The sequence below is a fragment of the Stegastes partitus genome, unplaced genomic scaffold (genome assembly GCF_000690725.1).
Source record: "Stegastes partitus isolate 25-593 unplaced genomic scaffold, Stegastes_partitus-1.0.2 Scaffold220, whole genome shotgun sequence".
Lineage (NCBI taxonomy): Eukaryota > Metazoa > Chordata > Actinopteri > Pomacentridae > Stegastes > Stegastes partitus.
The window spans coordinates 117,434-140,206 of record NW_007577951.1 but is presented as its reverse complement, the minus strand read 5'-3'; the positions used below and the strand labels follow the sequence as shown (position 1 = coordinate 140,206).

At 39.6% G+C, this 22,773-nt stretch overlaps 1 protein-coding gene across 5 annotated transcripts in view; it reads right to left on the bottom strand.

Moving 5' to 3' along the window:
• The window catches only part of mcf2la (mcf.2 cell line derived transforming sequence-like a), a 53,548-nt gene extending 34,888 nt beyond the window's left edge, over nt 1-18,660 (bottom strand). For 2 of the 5 annotated variants that reach the window (XM_008281038.1, XM_008281034.1), the window contains exon 1: nt 15,173-15,369. In XM_008281038.1, the coding sequence (XP_008279260.1) occupies nt 15,173-15,296 (124 nt within the window). In that variant the 5' untranslated portion in view covers nt 15,297-15,369. Of the gene's footprint in view, nt 1-3,837; nt 4,056-13,905; nt 14,114-15,172; nt 15,370-18,440 lie in introns of those variants that run through there. The other 3 variants (XM_008281035.1, XM_008281037.1, XM_008281036.1) reach the window with 3 other exon arrangements.
• Nucleotides 18,661-22,773: the final 4,113 nt, after the last annotated feature.

Sequence of the window (22,773 nt, the reverse complement as noted above, 5' to 3'; positions counted from 1 at the left end):
AGCGAGGGCTGGCAGCAGCATGTGTCCACAGGCCTCAAAATAACATTGGAGTACCAGAGCCAGGAATCCTTAAATAAGATGTGACTAATTTTGACATTATTTGATATCTCAGCAGCTATCAGAATATCCGAATAGTTGGTGTGACCTTTCTGCACTAAGAGTTTTCAGTTTCTGAAACTCCACCTGCTTCAGGGGCAAATGCATGCAGCAGACGCGAGGCCTCTCGTGGGAATTTATGTTTCAAGAAACTTCTAAAAAAAAAAAAAAACAGGGAACCTTTGGGAGATCTGTGGTGCAACTCACAAAGCATGTCCTCGCAATTTTGTGGGTTTCAATCCAGGTCCTCCTCCCTTCCTCTCTCTCTCTACCATTAGAGGAAAAAAAAACAGACAGTAATAGCTCAGCTGAGAGCAGAACCAGCAGATAGAGCAGCAGCCTTTTTTAGCTGCCTCTGGCCATCCCCACCAGTCATTACACCACGCAGAACAAAGAACATGAAAACGAAGAAAGACAGAGTGGGGAGGGAAAAAAAGAAGCAAATGACATACAAGGAGAGAAAGACGAGGAGGCAGCCAACAGGCAAAGAATCCAACAGGACTGTGTTTTTACTTGCCCTAAAAGAAACCTCCACCTGAAGGAAAAACTTGACACTACTTTTTTTTAACACAATGACATCATGCACTGGAAGTCAGGCTTATTTCTTATAATAGTCCTAACAGTCAGTGAGGTTGTGTTGGATTCACTTTAAGATGTTTTGGGGATAGAGGGTCAAAAAGGATTTATTGCAGTGACTGTGGATTAACTTTTCATCTTATCACAAAGTCCAAATGTTTGTTTTTCAGTGATGCACAGCTCTGTGCACCACAAAATGCTGACAAAAGCACCTCAGTTCTAACCTTTTTTTTGGATAAAAGTCAACTTTGAACCCTTTGGCGTTCACAGAAATTTGATCTGAAGTTAAGTAGGTCATGATTAAAAGGTCAGCAATCATCTCCAGAAACTAATACTTCTTTCAGCTTATAGAGCACATTGAGGTGCAAGCTCAGATTTGTTGCGCTCTCCCCCAGGGATGGAAATACAGCTTTTCAAAGAGCAATTTAACTATCTGTGCTTCTTCTTTGGGCATAGTGCAGAATGCATTTGTTTTGACAAATGTGTAAAGGTGGCACTTTGGCACTTTTGTAGTTTAAATTCAATTTAATGAAGGTGTAGTGTCCAAAAGAGATTGAGCATTTTCCAAGCAAGGATTGATCTAATAAAAAGAGTTACAATAAAAGAATGCCCTCTAAAAAACATCTCAATATTTCACAGCCTGTTTTGCGACAGTCATACATTTTTGTGAGACTGGGTTGAAAATGAAGTTATTGACATAAATATAAAATATATCAGAAAATCATCTTCAGGGTGCATCTGCTAAACCGTATGACACAGGAAGAGGTCTCCAGAGCTGAATAAAGTTGTGTATTAGCATGATAAATATGCAGCTTCCCCAAAAATCAATTTGTTTCATTTCTTGGATTTTATTTTTGCACCACCTTATCTCCCCTCAGGGATCATTAAAAATTCATTTAGCTTTGTATTGAATTTACTGAATATGTTTGCCTACTTACGACATCTTGTCTCGTGTTGTGTGTGTGTGTGTGTGTTAACGGGCCTCTTGAGGATAAAATAAATCGACTGAAAGACGCAGCACATTACAACAGCTACTGCTGCTGCTAAATCCAATGCAAACACAGAAATTGAACTTAAGATGAATGCTTCCTGTTCTCCCGTGATAATAACTCGCTGACTTGCAGACACACAGACCCATGCTCCAGATTGCCTTATGGGAGCAGAGCCAAGACTTGTCAACTTCTAATCTTGACTTGGCAAAAAGCAGCACAAGGGAGCGTTGATATCTTAGTACTTGTGTGGATGTGTGTGTGGGTTTTTCTCATGTTGTGGGGATCTCTGTGTTTTCCGCAGTCACATTATGGGGACATGTAGACCTTACAAGATCCATAGTGTTCCCATAATGCCATTTTTTAAGGTGAAGATATGTTTTAGGGTGAGGTTAGGTTTAGATTAATGCTAGGGAGAAGGTCAGGCAGGGAATAGTTATGATTAAAGTCAGAATAAGTCTCCTGGAAATGCATACAAGTCAGCGTAATGTCCTCTGGAGTCATGGATGCACGACTGCATGTGTGAGCAGGTTTTATCGGCTCATAAGATAACCTCAGTCCATCTGCCTGCAAAGCAAACAAGCTCACTCTCTCTGCGCAGCAACACGAAACAAAACACACCACACTGTACACACACACACCTGAAAAAAGCCCACAGAGGGCCAAGAAAAGCACGACAGAATCTCCGCGGATTATCATCGACGCCGAGGTTTGCAATTATTTCACCAAAGAGCAAACACAAGTGCAGAATAAATGAGATGGAGTCAACCAGTGCACACACACACACACACACACACACACACATCCACACAACTGAGAGTGGAAATAAGGGGGAGGAGATGTTGACATTCAAACGCTCAAAAGGGTTTTGTCCCAGCGTTGCTCCCAACTGACAAGAGGAAACACACTGTGTTAATGGGACGAATGTGATTAACATGCTGTCAGCGTGCTCTTCTATGTACTGTACTGTGGATGGAGCGACCTCACATTAACACACTCAACACAGGACCTGAGGACAAACTGCCCCATCCACTTTAGATTTCATTATGTAAGCGTCTGATGGATAGTAATGCCTTGAGCAGGAAAAGCATCTTTGTGCACTGAGACAAAATCAATGTGGATAACCAGGTTAGGTCATGTTGAGTCATTGATAAAGTGGTCTGCTCTTATTTATAAATTACAGTGACAACTTCTTTGGGTTCGTCCAACACTTCAAACCTAGTGAGCACCAGATTGCAGTGTTTTGTATGGGCGTTCATTGTCCCCAGAAGATAATTCAAGATAACGTTTAAAGGGAAAAAAGTCAGACAAAATAAGTCATGCAGACATCTTTTTAAAATTCCTCCTTTTGCATCTCTATTAGGGATGTTGCAAAGGTTTTAAGTATATAACTATCGTGGCCAAACGTCTGTGCATATATTACGATATTTATAGAACTGTTATTGTGTGTTTTGCCTCTTTTTTTTTGCAGATGACTCACAATATGAGAGTAAGGGAGTGGAAAGAGTCTGTAACCATAGCTGCACTGTATGTCACCACATAGTTCCTGAAGCTGGATTATTTACAATATTATCAGGTTTAAAGTGTTGGACATGATATCTTTTATTTTTTTTCTTTAACTATCACATTTATCCTCAATAATGACACATTGCAACACTACTAATCTCTACAATGATACCGACATACCCAACAGTCCTATTAAAGGCTGTCGGTATGACCAATCCTGACTGGCTGCAGACTGCTCCACGGTTAGTTATCAGTTCCCTTTTAGACAGCGCGGAGCTCTGCACTGCTATTTTTCAAGTTCAGGTAATTTACACTGCAGCTTCTAGAGGCTGTAAGTTACATTCTGGCTCTGCTTTAGCACCTGGTCTCCCTCTGATACCAAATACAGCACAAGATCCAGCTGGAACAAATCAACTGTGCATAAAGCAAATGAACAGACACAAGCTTTGCAAAATGCTGTTGTCAGTGTCTGCACTGCAGCAACACACAGATGCAGAAATGCACCTGCAGAGTTCTCACAGTCTAATCTATCTGTGCAAAAGTTATTTACACACAAGACACAACACACACAGAGAAAGACATGACAATACTCTAAAAACAAATGATAAGGCTTCCTTTCCTCCCACTTGCCTGAGACACACACACACACACTCACACATAAACAATGTACCTGTCATCATCTTCAGCTGCAGCCACAGTCTGGTGATATCGTGGCAGAGTTGAGACACTCGGTTCAGAGCCATTGTTTTGCCGGCGCATGTATGCAGCCCCCCCCACCCCTCATTCACACACACAGTTAAAACACACTCACACACAGCCACATATTCTGTCAGAGAACATCCCGATGGAAGTTCAAGCAGTCCATTCCGCCACAGCCGAGGACTTCAGCCGCTTACTGAGCTGTCACTGCACAGCACAGCCCCCACACACACTCTCACACACACACATACATACACACACACCCCCTCCCGGTTTGTGCCAGCCAGCGAGGCGGAGTTTCTGACGGGCCCGCCCCCAGTTTCACGTTTCACACCGTTTTCACAGATAGATAAAGATGTCAGAGGATATGGAGGACTCTCACATCCTGAACAATGAATGAAAAAAGTGCACAAAACTACCTTTGAAAACAGCTTTTGCAGAGACTTACAGACACTAAGCTAGATAGAAGTGACAATAACTGCTAATAATGATCCCTGAGGGGAGATAGGGTGCAAAAATAAACTACAAGGAATGAAACAAATAATTGTTCATCAGGATTATATAATCCGTCTTAGTTGACAGATGTATTTCTTTGTTTTGAATATTAGGGCAGGATGAAATGTGCTTTTAGGTTAAATAATGTCTTGGTAGATAGAAATCAGTTTTTAAAAGTCTGTTTACATTCTTTATATCCTGATAAATGAAGAGAGGAAAATTAATTTTTATTATATGGCACACTATTTCTCAATCTGCTGAAACCCAAAAGCAGCCAGCAGGTTTGAAAGACATGTTGCCATTAAAATTATTTCCAAAATTACACCATTTATCAGAGCAAAAAATGCACAAAAAATAAAATAAAATAAAAATACATCACCAGATTTTCCACTAGAGCTACTCATCTGTGACATACTGGAAAATTAATCTAATCTAAGTTTAAAATTGTGATATGTCATCTAAATCACTTTATTCTACATGTCTCATTTAAAAAGTCTCCAGAATAAACTCTTAAAGTCTGTAGACAACAAAAATCCAACTGTGAAGCCATTATTGACTGAGGTGTGACTAACAGTCATGTGACAAAAAATGGGGGATTTTCAGCTAAACAATCAGGTTGTGTGTATGCAGAGTTTTGTTTTAGTTTTCTCTACTTCTAGTCATGGTTGTGCTGTTTTCATAGAGGTGCAGCACTTTAATTTGTAGTGAAAAATGAGCCCACAGCGAGTAAAAATGTTCCAGGAGCAAAAAACAAACAAGGATTAAACACAGCTGAAGACAGTATATAGAAGCAAATGTGCACATGAATGTTCTCCTACTCCAACATCAATCTTACAATCTATACAAGTCAGTTCTGAACTGTTAAACATCCCAATTTCACACCCGCACTTGAACGCACCACTCTGGTAGAATAATGAAAAAAAATAGGCTCCAAATCAGGCTAATAAAGTAAACATGATTTCTAATGCGAGCACTGTAAACAATCCAAAAAGAAAACTCCTGTTGGTGCCAAAGGGAACGACGAATGCCTCCCTCTCTCACACCCAGCGACACACACATACACAAACATACACACAATGCCAATGAAGACAGCAGGGGGACCCAGTGTGCCACAAACAGACACAGTGACAAGTTGGACTGGTGAAAATGTGAAAAGACCCTCAGGAGTTCGATTCATAAAACGCCATCCTGCTGAGGAAAACACATTTTTTAAACTGCTGCTTCTGTTTATTTAACATCATGCCTGCTTTCATTCACATCAACAAGGAATGCAGCAACTTCTCACATCCCTCCTTCAGACCTTTTTTCCGTTGAGTATTGCTCCTGAATGGTCTCAGATTCAGCCTGATTTGCATGCTTGTGAAGAAGCCCTTTATGAGCCCAGTTCCCATGAAGCAAAATTCTTCATTTTACAAAAAATCAACACATTTTTTTAAACACATTGCACCAAAGATGTGTTCTGCTCCTTTTGTTGCATTAATTTCATTTCCATGCGACCCATAAAGGAAAAAAAGAGATGAAAATGATTTAAGATTCATCTGCAGACCTTTTCCAGGATACTGCTGACAAGAACAAAGGGGATAATCCACTTACATGTATGGACATATATAAATACACACCCCTTGCTAACTTTCTGTCGGTGGCTTCTTGAATCCTCCTGCTATCTTTGCACTTGCAACATAAAGTAAAGATATTTATGGATCTGTTATTGTCAACAATGGATTTTTCAGATCAAGACAAAAAAATAGGACACATGCTAATCCTGTCTGCCTCTCAGAACAAAATGTTTTCATCATCTGGGCTCATTTTTTCATTTAAGCAAAAATACAGTGTCTCATATTTTATCTTAGAGTGACATATGTACCTTTTTGTGGATAGAAAGAATTCAGATTACATTGGGATTAAAAATAACAGTTGTGTGAGATTAGGAATTTGATTCATCTGAAATTAAAGATGAATCTCTCTGTCTGATCTCAGACCAGACAGGGAGGACTCAGAAGTGTTTGCGCCAACAAGATTTCAAGATCTGCATGTAATGATGGTCAAAAGGTCTTTTACAATTATGCTAAGAGCTGCTCCAAAATGCTGGCCTTTGTGTTTGGACACTGACCTAAAGTCAGATTTAGATGATGATAGAGTAGCTGGCTGCGGGACAGGAAAAGGCAGAGGATTTTTAATGGCTCCCTTCCTGCCTCTATCGTGATTTATCCTCCAGCAGCTCTCCAACAGCCGCCTGTTTCGCCCAACGATCAAAGATTTATGCTTCTACCCTGGACATTTGCGTTTTTAAGAACATTTTTCGGTGGCATTTTTGTGCTATTATTTGATGGTAGCAGCTGACGGAGGGAGGAAACTATGGGGAGCGACAAGCAGGAAATAGGCTCGAGTCAGGAGTAGGACCACTAAAGTCGTTGCTCAGGTCATTCCCAAAGATAGAAAAGTTACACCAAATATCTCATTCGTGAGCTAGTTTAGGACTGCTTTTTATTTCTGTATAACATTTACTGCGTGCGAAAGGTGCTGTAGAAACCCTATGCCAGTCGTAGTCCAATAATTTTAGCTTATCTGTTAACATTTGCAATGACCTGTTCATACCATCTAAACTACATGAATTAAAATACTCTTTCCTGATTTTAAATGTCAAAACATTTATTAGGAATACGCTCACTGGACACTTTATTAGATACATCTGTAAGATTCAATGCAATCCAATCCAACCACACGGCCATAAATCTACTTTTATGAAGCTTCATTTCCGTTTGTGTAATCAGAAAGGGGATAAATCTACTTTAGGTTTATCACTGACGTCAATTCAAGATGTTATACTTCTCCATCCTGTAATTATTTTCTGTAAACAATCAGTTTTTACATTTGCAACACTGATAATGTCAACGAAAACTGAAAATGCAGAATAGGGATGCACGATATCGGATTTTTGCCAATATCCAACACGCCTATATTTTCAACCTAGTTTTAGTCGATTACCAGTACCAATCTATGCACAGACTTTGTTCACCTAATTGAAGAGAACATCAGGTCTCTCCTGCAGCGGAGATGGCAGGTTATTGTGATGGCAAGTGCAGAAATATACAAAAGGCTTTTCAGATTTACTCTTTCCGACACTAGAAAATTAGAAAACTACTCCAGACAAACCAGTGACTATGACAGGCTTTATCTGCCTGCCAGTGTTCATTCTGGACTGTTATTGATATTTCAGTTTGAAGTCTTTATTGGCTGATACTGAAGTTTTGTAAAAGCAGAGTTTATGGCAGAGCTGTTGCATTGGATTGCATTAGATTTCACAAGTGCTCCTAATAAAGTGGCTGCTGAGTGTATAAAGCAACTTCTGGGTTTATATTCCAGTTTTTCATGTGAAAGGAATTGATACAACTAATGAGCTCAAATCATTTGTAGTTTATTAGTTTGAACACTGCGAAAATTGCTAATACTCACTCCCAAGACCGAAACTCTCTTAACCTCTGAAGCAACCTATAATGAACTTTCCAATCACATGAGCTTTAGGTTTCTCTTTTGAAAGGGTCGTTATATTGCAGCAGCTCAAATTAAATTTACTTCAGGTCATATTTGGGACTACATTTGTTAACTTAAAATGTGGGGAAAAGGCTGCAAAATAAGATGAGGACATAAACTTGTTAGTGTGGTAACTGATACGAGACATGCAACGTCTCTAAAACCAACTTTGAACTAAAAATATTCAGTGACACCGAAACGTGCATCTGCGTGTGTTTACATGGGATGCAGAGCAGACTGCAGGGATGTAAAGGAAAAGCTGTTTGTGTCTGCGTGTGTGAGGGATGTGGCGCAGACTACAGCTAGACTAACTTACAGCTGAATTACACATTAGAGACACTATTGACTCCTTCCGCTCCAGGATCAAACACTATTGGGCAGCTGGAGCGTAAACAGGAAGACACCAATTGAGAAATGACTCACTGGGCGAAACAAGCAGCGGAGGCGAAATAGGAGAACAAAAAGGTGTGAACACGTGGACGGCTCGACTCAAGAATGCGCCAACGTTATCAGCACTTGTTTTGTGTTTGTGAGTTTAAATTACAGAAGCAGCCTTTGCATTGTCTGCAAGAATCAGTGAGTGAGTGATAAAGCAGGACAGTAGCAGAAATGGAAGAGAAAACAAGCGTCATTTTGAGAAATAATGAAAATTTACAAGCTATTATAGGCCATCCAGTTTCTCTCATTTCATTTTCTTTTTGGTAAAAACGAAACATTTAGCATCCAGATTCGTATTACTTCCTCACTCTCTGAATCACAGTTTATAAATAAGGAGTTACAGGAGCAGGAAGTCATTACGACAATTTTCTGGTGCCTTCTCCACATACTTGACAGGTTGACTCTTTATCCGTCAAATACACTCGATGGAAAGCCACCTGTACATCTGGTTAACGGGGTAAGACTGACTCCCCTCTCTCATCTATCAGCATGAGCAGCGAGCATGAACGTCTGACTGGCGAAAGGAGCCTGTCACTGTCAGTTAAAGCTGGGCTCGGTAGTTTTAATTTGTCAGAAAGAGAACACAGTGAAACCATTTAATCTTTGCAAAGAGCCAAAAGGGTCATCACTGTATGACTGCTTTTCATCACGTGGCGAGATTCAATATGAGTCTGAGTTCTGTTATGATTGTTATTCAGCTGCATTACAGAGATGTTAAAAAACAGGAACTTCTGCTAAACACATCATCTCTTCGGGCAACCGCAAGCTGACCTGATCTGATCAGACGAGCTGTATACAGCTAAGGAACAACAGAGTGTGCCAAGTTGTTAAAAGCCAACTCAAATATTCACAACATTACAGCCAATCAAACAATAATCATTTGGACTCACGCCACTTTTATTGTTTTTCTAAGAGGCAGCCCTCTTTCAGATTTCCTATAACTTCGTGCCAAGACCTTGTTGACAGTCGATCATTAGTCCCACATGTTCGAGTGAAACCCAATAAAACAAATTCAATACTGCCAGGATGTTCTGTGGACATCACAGAGCTGCACAGCTGATAAATGTGTGTCTAAGGCGTCGTGCAGTACGGACGACAATAAAAGCACAAATCCGGCTCACAATTCTCGAATGAAGCTACATAAAAAGGCGCTGTAGTAAAGTTAAAATTGCTTCTTATTGTATGATACTGACTGTGTTACTGACAGAGGCCAGAGATGGTTGCATACATTCAGATATATTTGCCCCGATCATCTAAATGTTATAGATATATATAGGGGCCAATTCACAACATACGTCAGCTTGTTGCACTTTAATTACATTATAAAGAGAAACCCAACTAATTCAATGATTCTCTTTGAGCAAGCACTAGGGGATGAGAGAACCAGGCTCAGCTATCTATTGTCAACTCTCCAATAAAGGCATGAAATATCCAATAAAGATGTTATTTAGCGCGGTGCCAAAGAACCCTGACAGGAGACAGCTGTTCAAATAATTAAACTGTCACGCTTTGCAACTGGGCAACTTCTGAAATCACCCTGCAAGTAGTTTTAACCCCTTTTTACTCTCCTTTCTGTTATGAATAGATTAACTAGGGGGGGCTACAAAACTCAAAAACAAAAGGGAAGAGAAATACTGTCCTGACTGTCACTGTCAGCTGCTTTGAACATGCTTCATTCAGGCAAACACAAACCAGCTTTGTGCAGTATCTTCTCACTGCAACTCTTCATTGAGATTGCATGAATTATTTGTCTGTTAGTCATTTTCCTTGCCTGTAAGCAGGACTGCTCTAAAAATAGAAATTTTACTGAAACTTGGTGCAAAGGTGGCGCATGGGCAATCAAGTATTGGTACAGATCTGGATCACTTTATTTAAAACTGCAAAACAGGGCCATGGCTGTGCTCTTTGTGTACCCCTCTAACTACTTTAAAAAGTAACAGTATTTCACACAGTGATGGTTAAACTTTACTATTAATTTGGGGTTTACATGCCTGATGAAAGGGTGGATGTGGATCTGTATGGCTCATAGATCAACTATGGTCTTTTTGCTCTGAATTCTATCAGTTTTTTTTTTCTCTCTGGTCAGAGTGAAAGCAAAGAACTTGAAGGAAAGGGGCACATGTGGCAGAGGCAGCCACATGACAATCAACAGTTTATTAAATTCCAAACAAGCCAAATAAACAAAAACATAACGAGATGACAGGGGAACGTGGTGGGAATTTCTAAAGAAAGTAGGAAACGATCGCAAAAACACAAGATTACTGAGGAAAGGGGAAGATTTGCCACTTAGGGAGAAGTTTGTCACGATGGCTCGTCAGTCAGGGAAAAACCACAGGATGTTACAAGGAAGACAGCTGACTCTTATGAAACTGAGATTTTGCTCTTGTGGGATACTGTATGCGCAAACATTTTTTCACCACTTATCAGACTTTCATTGCTACTGTCACTGGATTTGGGGCTAAAACATTACTCTGTATGCTAATAGGATGTGTAACCCCATTAGAATTAATATAGTTAATTGTTGTTTTCTTACATTTAAGATTTTAAACTCAGCTGAGATCTTAAAAATATACAAATCTGCAAAAAATATTTCATCTCATGTCTCAACATTTTACATTCCAAAATACACACGGGATATAAATATGAGCAGCACTCAGGAGGGAAAACAAGATGAAGAAAGTGTGAAAGCAGATCTAGAGATGTGACACAGCATCTACAGAAGAGCTAATTTTTCCCAAAATACACCTATTGTGTCCAAATATAGAACAAAGCCCCACAGGGAATGAGCCAGAATAGACCTGAACCATCACTGACAGGCAGCCAGATCTAAGATTCATCAAGCAAACGCTGCACAGCTCCCACATGCACACAGACACCCTGCAGGCCACGTGATCAGCAGTGGACAAATAGTGCCGTTAATGCGGATACACACCTCTTCTCCTTGCTCTGTCACACTCACAGTCTGTCAGGTAATATTGCCAACTTTTATTGAACCACCCCTTAAGTCAATAAGGATGTAGTAGTAATACTCTTTTTTTTTCCTCACATGTACTTTGGTCTCCAATGGAGGCCCACAGGGAACATTTAACTGCAGCTCTATACCCTGAATGAGTCATTTTCCACCAGATACAATTTCTGGTTATATGGATAAAGACGGAGGAAAGATTTACTGCACAAGTAAGGTTAAAGTATGAACAAAATTGAAGGGAAATATTATTTGTACCGAGCAGTACTTCAGTTTATGGGACAGAAGTTGCTCAAACAGCTGGAAAGATTAACAGCTGTGCGCAGTTCTTCCAAACTCAGAGGAGGCCCAGGCTAAGTTCATCTAGAGTTACCCTGCTGACTTTGCAAACACATGAGCTACAAGGTCAGTGAATGCAAAACTGCACTGCATGTATATTTTTATTTTCATTTTGACTGCTTTTCAGGAGAGGCTGAGTGCACACAGGGTGGAGACGGTTTCTAGAAGTTGAATTTGTGGGTTAAGCGTTTCCTAAAACATCCGCAAAAGCTCGTGCAGTTGTTGCAAGTAGTTGTGGAAGATTCTTATGAGAGCAACTGAATAGTAGAGTCTGCCTGCAACCTGATGGGAATAGCTGTTATTCAATGGAAAAACAATGTGTTACCGAAAGGTACGAACACAGAAATTCCCGCGATCATGACTCTGCTTTTCAGAAAGACTGCTGAAAAAAAAAAGAAAAGAAAAAAAAAAGCTCAGCAAAAATAGTTTTAGACTCAGAGGCTAATATAATAGACAATGCCATGTGATCATCATGTGGCTGACGAGCACAACTAACAGAAAATGCAACATTTTCCAGAAAGCAGCATTCATTTGTGCTCATTTCTGTATTTTACATTCCTCATTTAACTTAAATTACTTGCAATGACGTACCACACTAGTTATGTTTTACTGCCTCCCTACATGGCAAACACTGTAGAGAACATGCTCAAGTCAAATATATATTCAATAAAGAACATCTAGAGCTAGATTAATGAATGTATTCTTCATTACAAAGGCAAAAATCCCATTTTAGCTCACAGCTGCGACATACATGACCTCACACACTTCACATGTAAACGTCACTCTTCTCTAAAACTCACTGTGCAGCTGCAGACAGTAGTGGGTGTATCTGTAGTAGCTCTCCATCTCCTCCAGTGAGATACACACAAACCTCTCTCCTCCATATTCCCGTTTTCCTATGAATTCCTTCATCCCGTTCTCCTCTTCCTCCACGACCACCTCCATCTCCACAGGTAGAGACGAGAATATCTCCTGCCTCCTCCCGCTCTCCTCATCTGTATTTCCAAACCCTCCCTCCCTCCCTCCTCGTCTGCCTGCGTCTCGTGCACACCTGACATTTCTTGAGTGATTACACCACTCCTGTTTCCTCCGCCCCTCCCTTCTGCTGCGAAAACCTGCGTACCTACATCTGAGACTGATATAATGTCTTGTATCATTGTTGCCACCCTAACCACTGCTAAAACAGGTAAAAATCATTGCAATATAAAGCCAAGATTTTAAAACAAGACCACATAAATGCGTCCAGCCAGGGCCTGACTGTCAGCTCAACTAAGCACAGATCTGAGTTGCTTTGTGAAACTGGGACAAGTCTCTAATCTAAGTTAGATCAAACTACAACAAATTCACAAACACTCGCGGTTGTTTGTGTTCGAAAGATTACACAGATTTTGCGGTTGCATTTTACCAGATTAGCACAGATTAGAAAAGGACCTACAAAATTTAAGGCAGAGTTAAACTGACTGAACTTGAAAAAACAAGTTCAACAAGCTTAAGACATTTAGTTGATTCAACTAGTGGCACCAACAGACTTGTTTGTACATTTTCTAAGTTACGAAGGACTATCTGTGAGACTGCTCCCAGTTACAGTGAGATAAATGATAAAGTCTTTGGGTGTAGGGACTGAATTCAGTGGTTAGCTTTGTCATAGTTCAAACTGTTTTGATTAGTATGCAAAGAAACAGCCATAACCCAATTTAACAAAGACACACAGCAAGTTTCCACCATGTCTGTTTTCTCTAATTACAAAAAATCAAAGAGTTTCTGAGGAGTTTTAACTCTAACAATGCATCCTGGAAAGTATAAGTTTATGCTAGTTTGTCTCCTACAAACCTAATTTAGTGAGTTTAGTGAACTTGCATACATCATTTAAGTCAAAATAGTTCAAAAACATACCATTTTTTAAATTAGAAATAAATTAGCAAAACTCATACATAAAGTATGGATATTTTTAATTAAACTAAAAATGACAAGTTGATTTGACTAAAGTCCTTTATGATGTTTTCCAGTGCAGTATCACCAAGTCAAATGGCATTTTAATACATAAAGAGCCTGAAGAAAATAAGCTGCTATCAAATGTCCACAAAGCCAGATTAATCATCTGACACTTCCAGTTTCTTGTGAGAAACTGCACAAATATTGATTAGGCTGTGCCGTGTGACTAACATGTGGACTTTCAACAAGCAGTGCAGCTTATTCTTTACAGAGAAAACGTGCCAGCTTCTTCTCCACACAACTCAAAAGAAACATGTTTTACGTAAAGGCAACACTCACCTTGGCTGTAAGTCTGGGTGTACTTATGGTTCTGTTTCCTTTGTGCAGGTTGGCGGCCTCGGCAAAGACTCGCAGACATGATGAATGCAAACACCAGCCCACCAGACTGCTTGTCTTTCTAATGAGTTTCTTTAACTCTGTGCTCGTCTGCCTGTTTATCTCTTATCTCGCCGTCAGCCATCCAGCTAGTGAGCAGACATTTCTCCTGCTGGTCGATTGAGACATAAGGTAAGTTATCAATTAGCCACATACAGCTAATCAGTTACTAAGGTCAAGCACCAAAGAGTGCTGCATTCAAGGTGTTTGCTATTGTGCCCCTGCTGGCCTACTGAGCCTAAAAGAATTTACAGATGTACAGTATGTATATTTACTTCTTTCCTGACTGATACACCTGCTGTTCTGGTTTGTTTAATAAGCTGTGTAGTGCACTTAAAGGTTAAAAGCAAGGTATGTAGGCATAATGCACTGAGAAAACAACTTTAAGCAATGCTTCAAATATGGATCTTTCTCCAAAGAAGTTACAAACAGATACTTCATAAAGATCTACACATTCACCACAGCTTTAAAGGTGTGCACCCAAGATTAGTGTTTGGTATCGAACCAAATGTGAAATATGGTCCCAATCTCCCCTTCTGTTCCTGAACTATGGTGTTGGAGAATTACCAGAAAAGCTTTTTTTTTTTCTGCAGAACATTATGACTTTACAGTAAAGTTAACCTTTTGGATACTAGATGTCATCACTTCACAATTCTGTGAAATTTTCTCCTAATTACCGTATAAATGCTTATGGCCACAAACGTGACTGATTTAAAATACATTTGATTGTTTTCTATTACTAATTAAGGATAGTATTGCTTTTTGTTGAACGCACAGATTGTTGACTTAAATTACTTTTCCTATTACAATCATTCAAAAAAGATGTTTTTGGTCAGATATTCTGGCAAATTCCAAAAGCTGGCCATGAGGAAAATAGGTTTGTCTTATTTCATATAGGTTTCCCGATTCCAGCCACCGCAGTGATACAGTAGCATCAGCAGCAAAGTAAATAGTCATGTTCTTCTATTATGTTCAAATAATGAGTGGGAGAAACACAGCAGGTTGGAATCTCCCTGTGCTGATAGGAAATCCTGTCCTGTCATCCTGTCACATTGATTTAAATACCAGAGACTAGACCAACAGCTAGTTAATGTGAGACTACGAGTTACACAAGCTAACAGAAGAAGAACAAAGTTTACAACTGTGCCTTTGCAAGCAGGCCATCACTAACCTCGTCTCCAGGCTGGCCGATGGCTCTGCGTTTGTCGGGTCAGCAGACTGATAGATGCAGACAGATTGTTGAGCAGTTCAGACAACACCTCCTGGCCCTCTTGAATTAACTCCAAAAGAGACATTGCCTTATTAGAGCGTGATTCATACTACATCTATGAGCTTGTCTGGAACCTTTTCAAGCGGCCTTCCCCTCTCCCTCTCCTCGATTATGCTGCTGTTTGTTGCTGGTGAATGTGTGATTATTTATCTCGCGTCACTCTGCTCTGTGTTTATCACAGGAAATAAGGGGTGGAGGGCGGGCTGTGACATAAATCCCCCTACAGCTAATTATACTAACTTGGCAAATATGTGCATTTGCGTCTGTTCTGTGTCACAAGTGGAGTATGACTCTGGATCTGCTGATGGGGGATTAAAGTGAATTATATTTATTTAATACACATATAGCATGTGTTTGAACATAAAGAAGAGGCAAGAAGTAAGTTTGCTTTACCAGCTGGGAGATGAGATGAAAGAAGTGTTACTATACCAGCCAAGGATGTGCTGATACAAGTTTTAAGACTGTCACGAGGCCTATTTTCACTTTCATTGTATCTTCAGTGTTAAATTTGCTCTGAAGAATAGTGAGAATAGTCGAACTCATGCCACATATCTTTTATTTCAGTTATAGAAGGCAAAACTGCATGCAAACTTGGATTGTTTCTCTTGGTACAAATTGTATTTTTAGTGGGGAGAGGCACATATGCTCTTTTATATATTTTACATCAACAAAAATGTCATACGCTCTTGGCTTTTTCGTAGCCAGGAAGAAACACTTCATCTTTACTTTGTCATATTTCACATTATCCATTAGGTTGTTGAGAATCCAAGCTTGTACTAAGGAGCAAATAAGAGTTTCTGATTGTGATTGTGGCACCATGAATGGAGATAAGAAGAAAACTACACCGGTGCCATCCTTAAATTACCTCTCTTAAACGTTATCATTATTTCCCTAAATTTATCGTCACACAAACGTCCCCAAGTCGAGCTTCAAAGGTGGTCATGCACTTTCTATTAACTCTGCACAATTGGATTTATTAATGAATCAAGCAGAGGAGTTACAGTCAGAAAGATCCAAACCTGTGCCCTCTGAATCTGAAACTGGCTACAAAACTAATCACGCTGACGACAAACTGAATTATCCTGGCTAAACCCATTCTCCCTTTCTTCTAAAAAATGGGGAATGAATTATACCAGGTTATACTGGTTGTATTATTTAATAATGTTACCCTTTCTTCTGGTACTATTTATGCCTGTCCTTCAAACCGCAGTGACAAAGCATTTCACCTCAGTGGAGAAGTGACTTACAGAGAGACGCAGCAGAGTTGTCTGTCCTAAAAATTGATCATCTTCTACAACCATAAAATATCATATGGGCAGATTTTGTCCTGCTTTTTGTCTGACAGATGTCCAGCCAAAATAGCTACACGATAAATGAGAAGTGTGGTTTTTTTGGTACTCCTGACACCTTTCATCACAGGAGACATAGTTCCCAGTTTTGCTAGAACCTCCTGAAAGACACCTGAGGTCAAATCCTACTTTTATCAACAACAGGATTTTTAAAATTAAATTTAAAAGCTGTGATTTGCACCATGAGATAATGTGCTACGATATTAGTTTTGACAAATTTGACCTATCAAATAAAGCACCGTGCTGCATGAACATGAAAGCTTTATGGAGCTCACAAACTTATTTCTACATCACAAATGACAGTGATTTGTGAGACAAGACACTATTTGCAATCTGCAGGAAAGCATACGCCAGCAAATTGCTTTTGTGAAATTGGCCCCAGCGGACAAACACCTGCTGCCAAGGATTCAGTACAGCTGAGGTAAGCAGGATTTTTTGGGCATCATCGGGCAAAAGCTTCATTGATAATCTTTCAGCATATTTTCATCCTAGTGTTCTGAGAGGAAACCTGACTTGTGCACATCGTCTTGGCTCTGTTTGCAGGCTGTACATAATGTGGCTTGTGAAAGGAGACTTTGGTCACTCACTGGTCTTTTCACACCAGATCAGGTGAGACAGTGGCTCACACCGCGAACTTTGATCACATAATGTACAGTCTTGATGCCATATTAAACTGATAAAGAGGTCTGTGACTACTATAAATATGCTTATTATACAGCAGAGCAGACAGCAGATATTACTTGCTTTCATCTTTTGTTTTTCCTGTGGCATCATTATCTTGTCAAGGTAATGAACCTTGACAGATCCACGCTTTGATTTAGATGATGCCTCTCCCCGCAACCCATTATTCTCACATTCTTTAAGAGACATGCTCCTCTCTTGATGTTTGTCATCACTTTTAAGTGGCTTGTGTCCTTGATGTAGGAAAAGAAGCAACTCCAGCATCAAGTGCAACAAAGTCAGCACTGGGAGTCAGACGAGGATGATGAGCAGGTTAAATGCAGAACTTTCACTCAGAAGAGTCAAGTTTGAGTCCATTGTAAGTACAGGAAACTAATGTTGACTCTTGTCTTGACTACTTTTGCATCTTTAAAGTGCATTCACTTGCTCGTGTTTGTCTGGTGGAAGGGGCTTCTGTTTTTGTTTTTTGCCTTTCCACATTCTGCAGCTTTAATACTAAGTATTAGTAGGTGACATGACATGGCCACAATGACACCAACCACTTTTTTTCCTTTAAATGAAGAGAATATTTAGAGAAGGCACATCGAATGACTTCTGTATTAAACATCCTGTGTGAAGTATTTTTAAAAAGCTGATCTCAGCAACTCCTAAAGGCAGTCACTGACAGTACACTTCCACTCTTACTGAAGCAAATCAAACCCAGGGATACTGAGAATAACTGAGCTGAGAGAAAAACGTTGACCACACGTTAAGAATTCTACATCACTGCAGCCTTTTACACTTCTTATGGGTGGCATGTTGGCAAAAACTGATTAGAAATTGTCCAATTAACAGTGAAAACCAGGTAAAGTTGACAATTACTGATTAGCATCCACATAAAACTGAACAACAGCTACCTGCCAGCCAAGTTTCTGCCAAACCCATTCATAAATTCTCCTTTTTTGTCCAGGCTTGTATTGAATCTATAAATAGCGTCGACGGAGACATGAGATGAGGGGACACATGCAATAAATGTTCCTCAACAAGAAACCGACCTCTAGATGAGATGAGAGATACAACTAAAATTACACACATAAAACAAAAATGACACCGAACAACCTTCCGGGTGACATCCTGACAGACACCACAGGGCTCCTTACCGCTGATTGTTGGCAGCACCTCCACCCCCTGCTCCACGTCTGCCGGTTTAGACATCTGTTGGCCCATCCTTGCCCCTGGACACACAAACTCAGCAGACTTTTCCTCTTCACATGTAGCTTCTAAAAGGGCACAAACGCGAAATATTACCAAAACAGCGAGTGGAGTGAGTCTACAGCTAAAGGAGACAAGCGTGCTTGAGCAGCAGACTCAGGTGGAACTGCACAGCAAGAATAATGAGAACAGAAACCGACTGATGCGCTGTCCATTTAATTTGGTCAGCAGCGTGCACGGAGGGAGGGGAGGAAGGAAGAGACACACAGGCCGCCACTGAAGGCAGTTTTGCAATTGCGTAACACTTAACAACATCCATGCCTCTGTGTACCAATCACACACTCCTGTCCTCGGTGGTGTTAACAACATTACCGACGCCAATTTTATCTTTTGAACAAAGTGAGCTATGCTGCAGTTTATCTTAGCATTTGGACATGACAACTCAGGCCAACCTGTAGATTCGTGATAAAATTGAATTTTCCGTAAGACATACTCGACTGGAGCACCATCTTCTGCCATTGAGTACATAAAATATGCTGCTAAAATGCTTTGAAATGATTCTGTGGAAAGTCTGGAACACTATTTGTCTGTCTAGTATCTGTGCCAACATCTGTCCAGCAGTAAAGGCCCAATCCGTAGATATTTAACCAAATATATTACAGGTATATTTACATTTAATGTAAGCCTCTTGTTTATTTTTCAGCTCTTTTAAACTCTAGGATAAATGTGAGGATTCAGTCAATCCATTTAACCATGATATCAGATCAAAATCTGACCCCAGTGATGGCAAATTCTTAATTTTGAGTTGATTTCTGGCACGTGAGAAGCCTAAACATCCAATGTGTCCTTACATCATGGACTCTCTTTCACACACACACACCTGATAGAACAATCAAAGCAAATTTGACCAGTTCCCCTTCCAATTACCAGTTCCCCCGACAGTGGCTCCCTTTCATTGCTTTGACAATAGAGCAGCATGCCCTTAGTCATATGGACTCAGATCTTGTGACGTGGTGATATGCCAGGCTAAATAAAGACCGAGCCGAGCTTCGCATGCAACACAATGTGACACTTTTAACAGCCAAGTTCACAGATGTAACCGAGGGGATGTCCAGAGCGCATGGAAATACAGGAGTCAACAGATTTCAACAAGTGTTTTCCAATGAATCAAGCTCACTTTCAATTTCAGTTTGCTGCAAATCTACAGACCAAGGACAGAAGAACAGACACTGCTTTTCAAACTGTACACCTGCATGTCATGGAAAATAATAAAGAACAACACAAATATGGAAATAACATCCAAACACCACACACATGAATGTAGTTCTGCATCATGGACATGGTGAAGGACATTTAGAATTGAATGATCATGTGTTGTGCACAAATGGAAGGACTTGGCTGTGTGCTTGTGCTCACACTGTTACATAACAAGGCGGATAAAATTAACACCAAAAATTTATCTCGTTTTTTCAAAACCTTCCTATTTTTGGTGTCACAGGCAAAGTTTCAACAAGTGTTATTTACAACTCCCAAATCAGAACTTATTTACCTGACCAAATATGACACATCCATACTAAAAAAAACTACAGTATTTGCGAACAAATTCTACTTAACATCGACTTATAAAGACGCACATTTCAATAAAGTGTCGACTTTTGCGCATTTTTATCTCACTGTGCACTAGAAATATTGTACATGCCACTCAAATTTACAGGCCGAATTGTCAGTTGAACTATATTTACTAAGAATGTCGAAGAAAATAATCATGTGGCAAGTGCAGTTTTTGTAAGTCGACGTGAACACAATTAAGTCGCAGATTAACAATTGAATTTGGCGTGGCAGCGTCTCCACAACAAACCTTATGGTTCCGTAAAGCACAGAGCTGCGCTGCCTCCGTGCGTCCTTTTAGGAAACTACACTGAAATGTCACTTGAGGATATTGCTGCACCATAAACTGATGTCGACTCTGTTGTGTTCTTCGGGTATTTTGTGCATCAGATTACTGCGTCTTTTACCTGCACGCTGTCCTCAAGCCAGCAGCTCCGCCTCCACTCAGCCAATCAGCTGGACGCACTGCACTGCTGCCTCCTCGTCTTCCTGTAGGAGGACATCATGGTTTGTCTCTTCCTTTCCCATTGTCATTTTCACTGAAATGTTATTATAAATATTATTTTATGACTTCAACCAGGGTTTACATCGGTTTGTTGTATGTACGCTTTAAGACCACTGGGAGGCCCCAGTGATGCATAAACTAAATCTATTTTCAAGATTCCTTCTCTCTCAGACAAAGTGCATCAACAGTCAGTGCAAAGATCTGCATTAAATCTATTATATGTGAAATATTTGCTTAAATTTCTCAGATTCATTTTGATAGGACGATATGTCTTCTAAAGACAAATATCAATTATGTAGTGAAAATGGTTTAAGTTTATAAAGAAGCTCACACAAATACCAAAGTGGAGAAACAACCAATTTTACTATCTGTGTTGCAGAAAACGTATCAAAGAATAAAATTTGATACAGGAAAGAGTGATCGCTGCACATGTTACAACCATGGAATATTTACTAATGAACAGTTCAGCATTTGGCACATATATATGAACATGCAAGACACTTTTTACTATTTGTTTTTGCCATCTACCCTTTAATGACAGATATTAGGAGAGGTAGAACAAAAACTAAAAAGGATTACATTTGATATGATGTGAGGTTCTCGGCTGGCCTTGAATCAGGACCACAAGAAGGCCTCATCCATCTGATGTGATGACCCTGAAGTGGCTCATAACAGCAGTTTTAGTCAGATATATAGTTTGTGTTAGATGCTTGGATTAATCCAACATGTTTAAAGATCATACTGCAACTGTGACAGATATTACAACTGAGTCTCGATGTACCAAACAAACATGTGACTGTATGTCTAAAAAGTAGGATTTGTAGGTTGGTGGGGGATTTCTGCAACATCACAGCACTTAATATATAATGGCATGTTTTGACACACTATACCTTTACCAAAAAACTGCAGCTCCTGCAATTTTCTAATTGCACTTTGATATATTTTAATAGTATTTCGATGAATTGTCCAGCCCTATTATGTGTAGTTCTCTGCAATATCTCCAAAACTTCCAGCGCAAACTAATGCACTGATGCATACTTCCAGAGTGGGGAGCTCTGCCACTGACTAAGCCTATTTAAAGATACAAAAGACTAGAAGGTTCTGCAGATAATGCCACACAATAATGGAACCGTACTGTGGGTGCAATTTGAATACAGTCCTGAACCACCTACATATTCACGGGTTGACTGGTATAAATCACCCCTCATACACCTCATGGCACGGTGCATGCCCCATACCTATCTTACGTACGCTCCTGGCTGCTGACAGCCATATTGTACATCTCTACAATTAGCTGTGTCGAGTTTGCGACAAAAACTACATACACGGCCGGGAAACTGTTTTTTTCCTTTCAAAATAAAACAAAACTCAGAAACAATGTAGTGTGTTTGCAGCAGAGGAGATTGCAGTCTAATGTTTTTTTAAATGTTTTTTTGTTTTTGTTTTCTTTACCAAAAATAGCACTATTTACCCCAATTGTTCCACCCCTAACTGTTCATAGTTCTTTTTCCCCCCCTGTCAGTGTATACGAGCGAGAAAATCACTAAAGAAATGGTTGCCATGTTAACTAGCCCAAAAAACAGTTCATTACAAGGGTCCAAGAAATGCAACCCTGAAAATGAACCTTCCTCTGCTGCTACTCACTAGAAATCATGCAATTAAAGTTTGAACTCATTGCAAAAGTTAAACTAAACTGTTCAAAACAGTCTGCTGTTGTTTCTTTTACATATATGACTATTGATGGGGTTTTGGAGGACTTTTCAGAATGAGTTACTGCTTCACCTGTCTTGATATTGTTGTGCTGTGCTAATGGTTTTCATTTACCTTTTATTTTCTGTTATGGTATCATTTTATGTCTTAGATATTTTGTATTTTATATTTTTATATTTTATTTTCCCATGATTTGTCTCTTCCTGCTGTTTAGTCAATCAGCTTTAATTATTCTACAAAAGATGTGTGCACTTCATTCTCCTGGCCACTTGTACTTATTAATTTAGTTTTTATCTAATTTTATCCAGCTGTTTTTTTGTTTTTTTTTTTTAGATCTTTTACATGGTTTAATTGTTTTCTATCTTGCCTATAAAGCACTTTAAATAAAAAGTGAGTAGTAAAAAAAAAGTACAATTTTTATTTCTGGCCTTTTTTTGTCCTAATATTGTTCTTGTCTT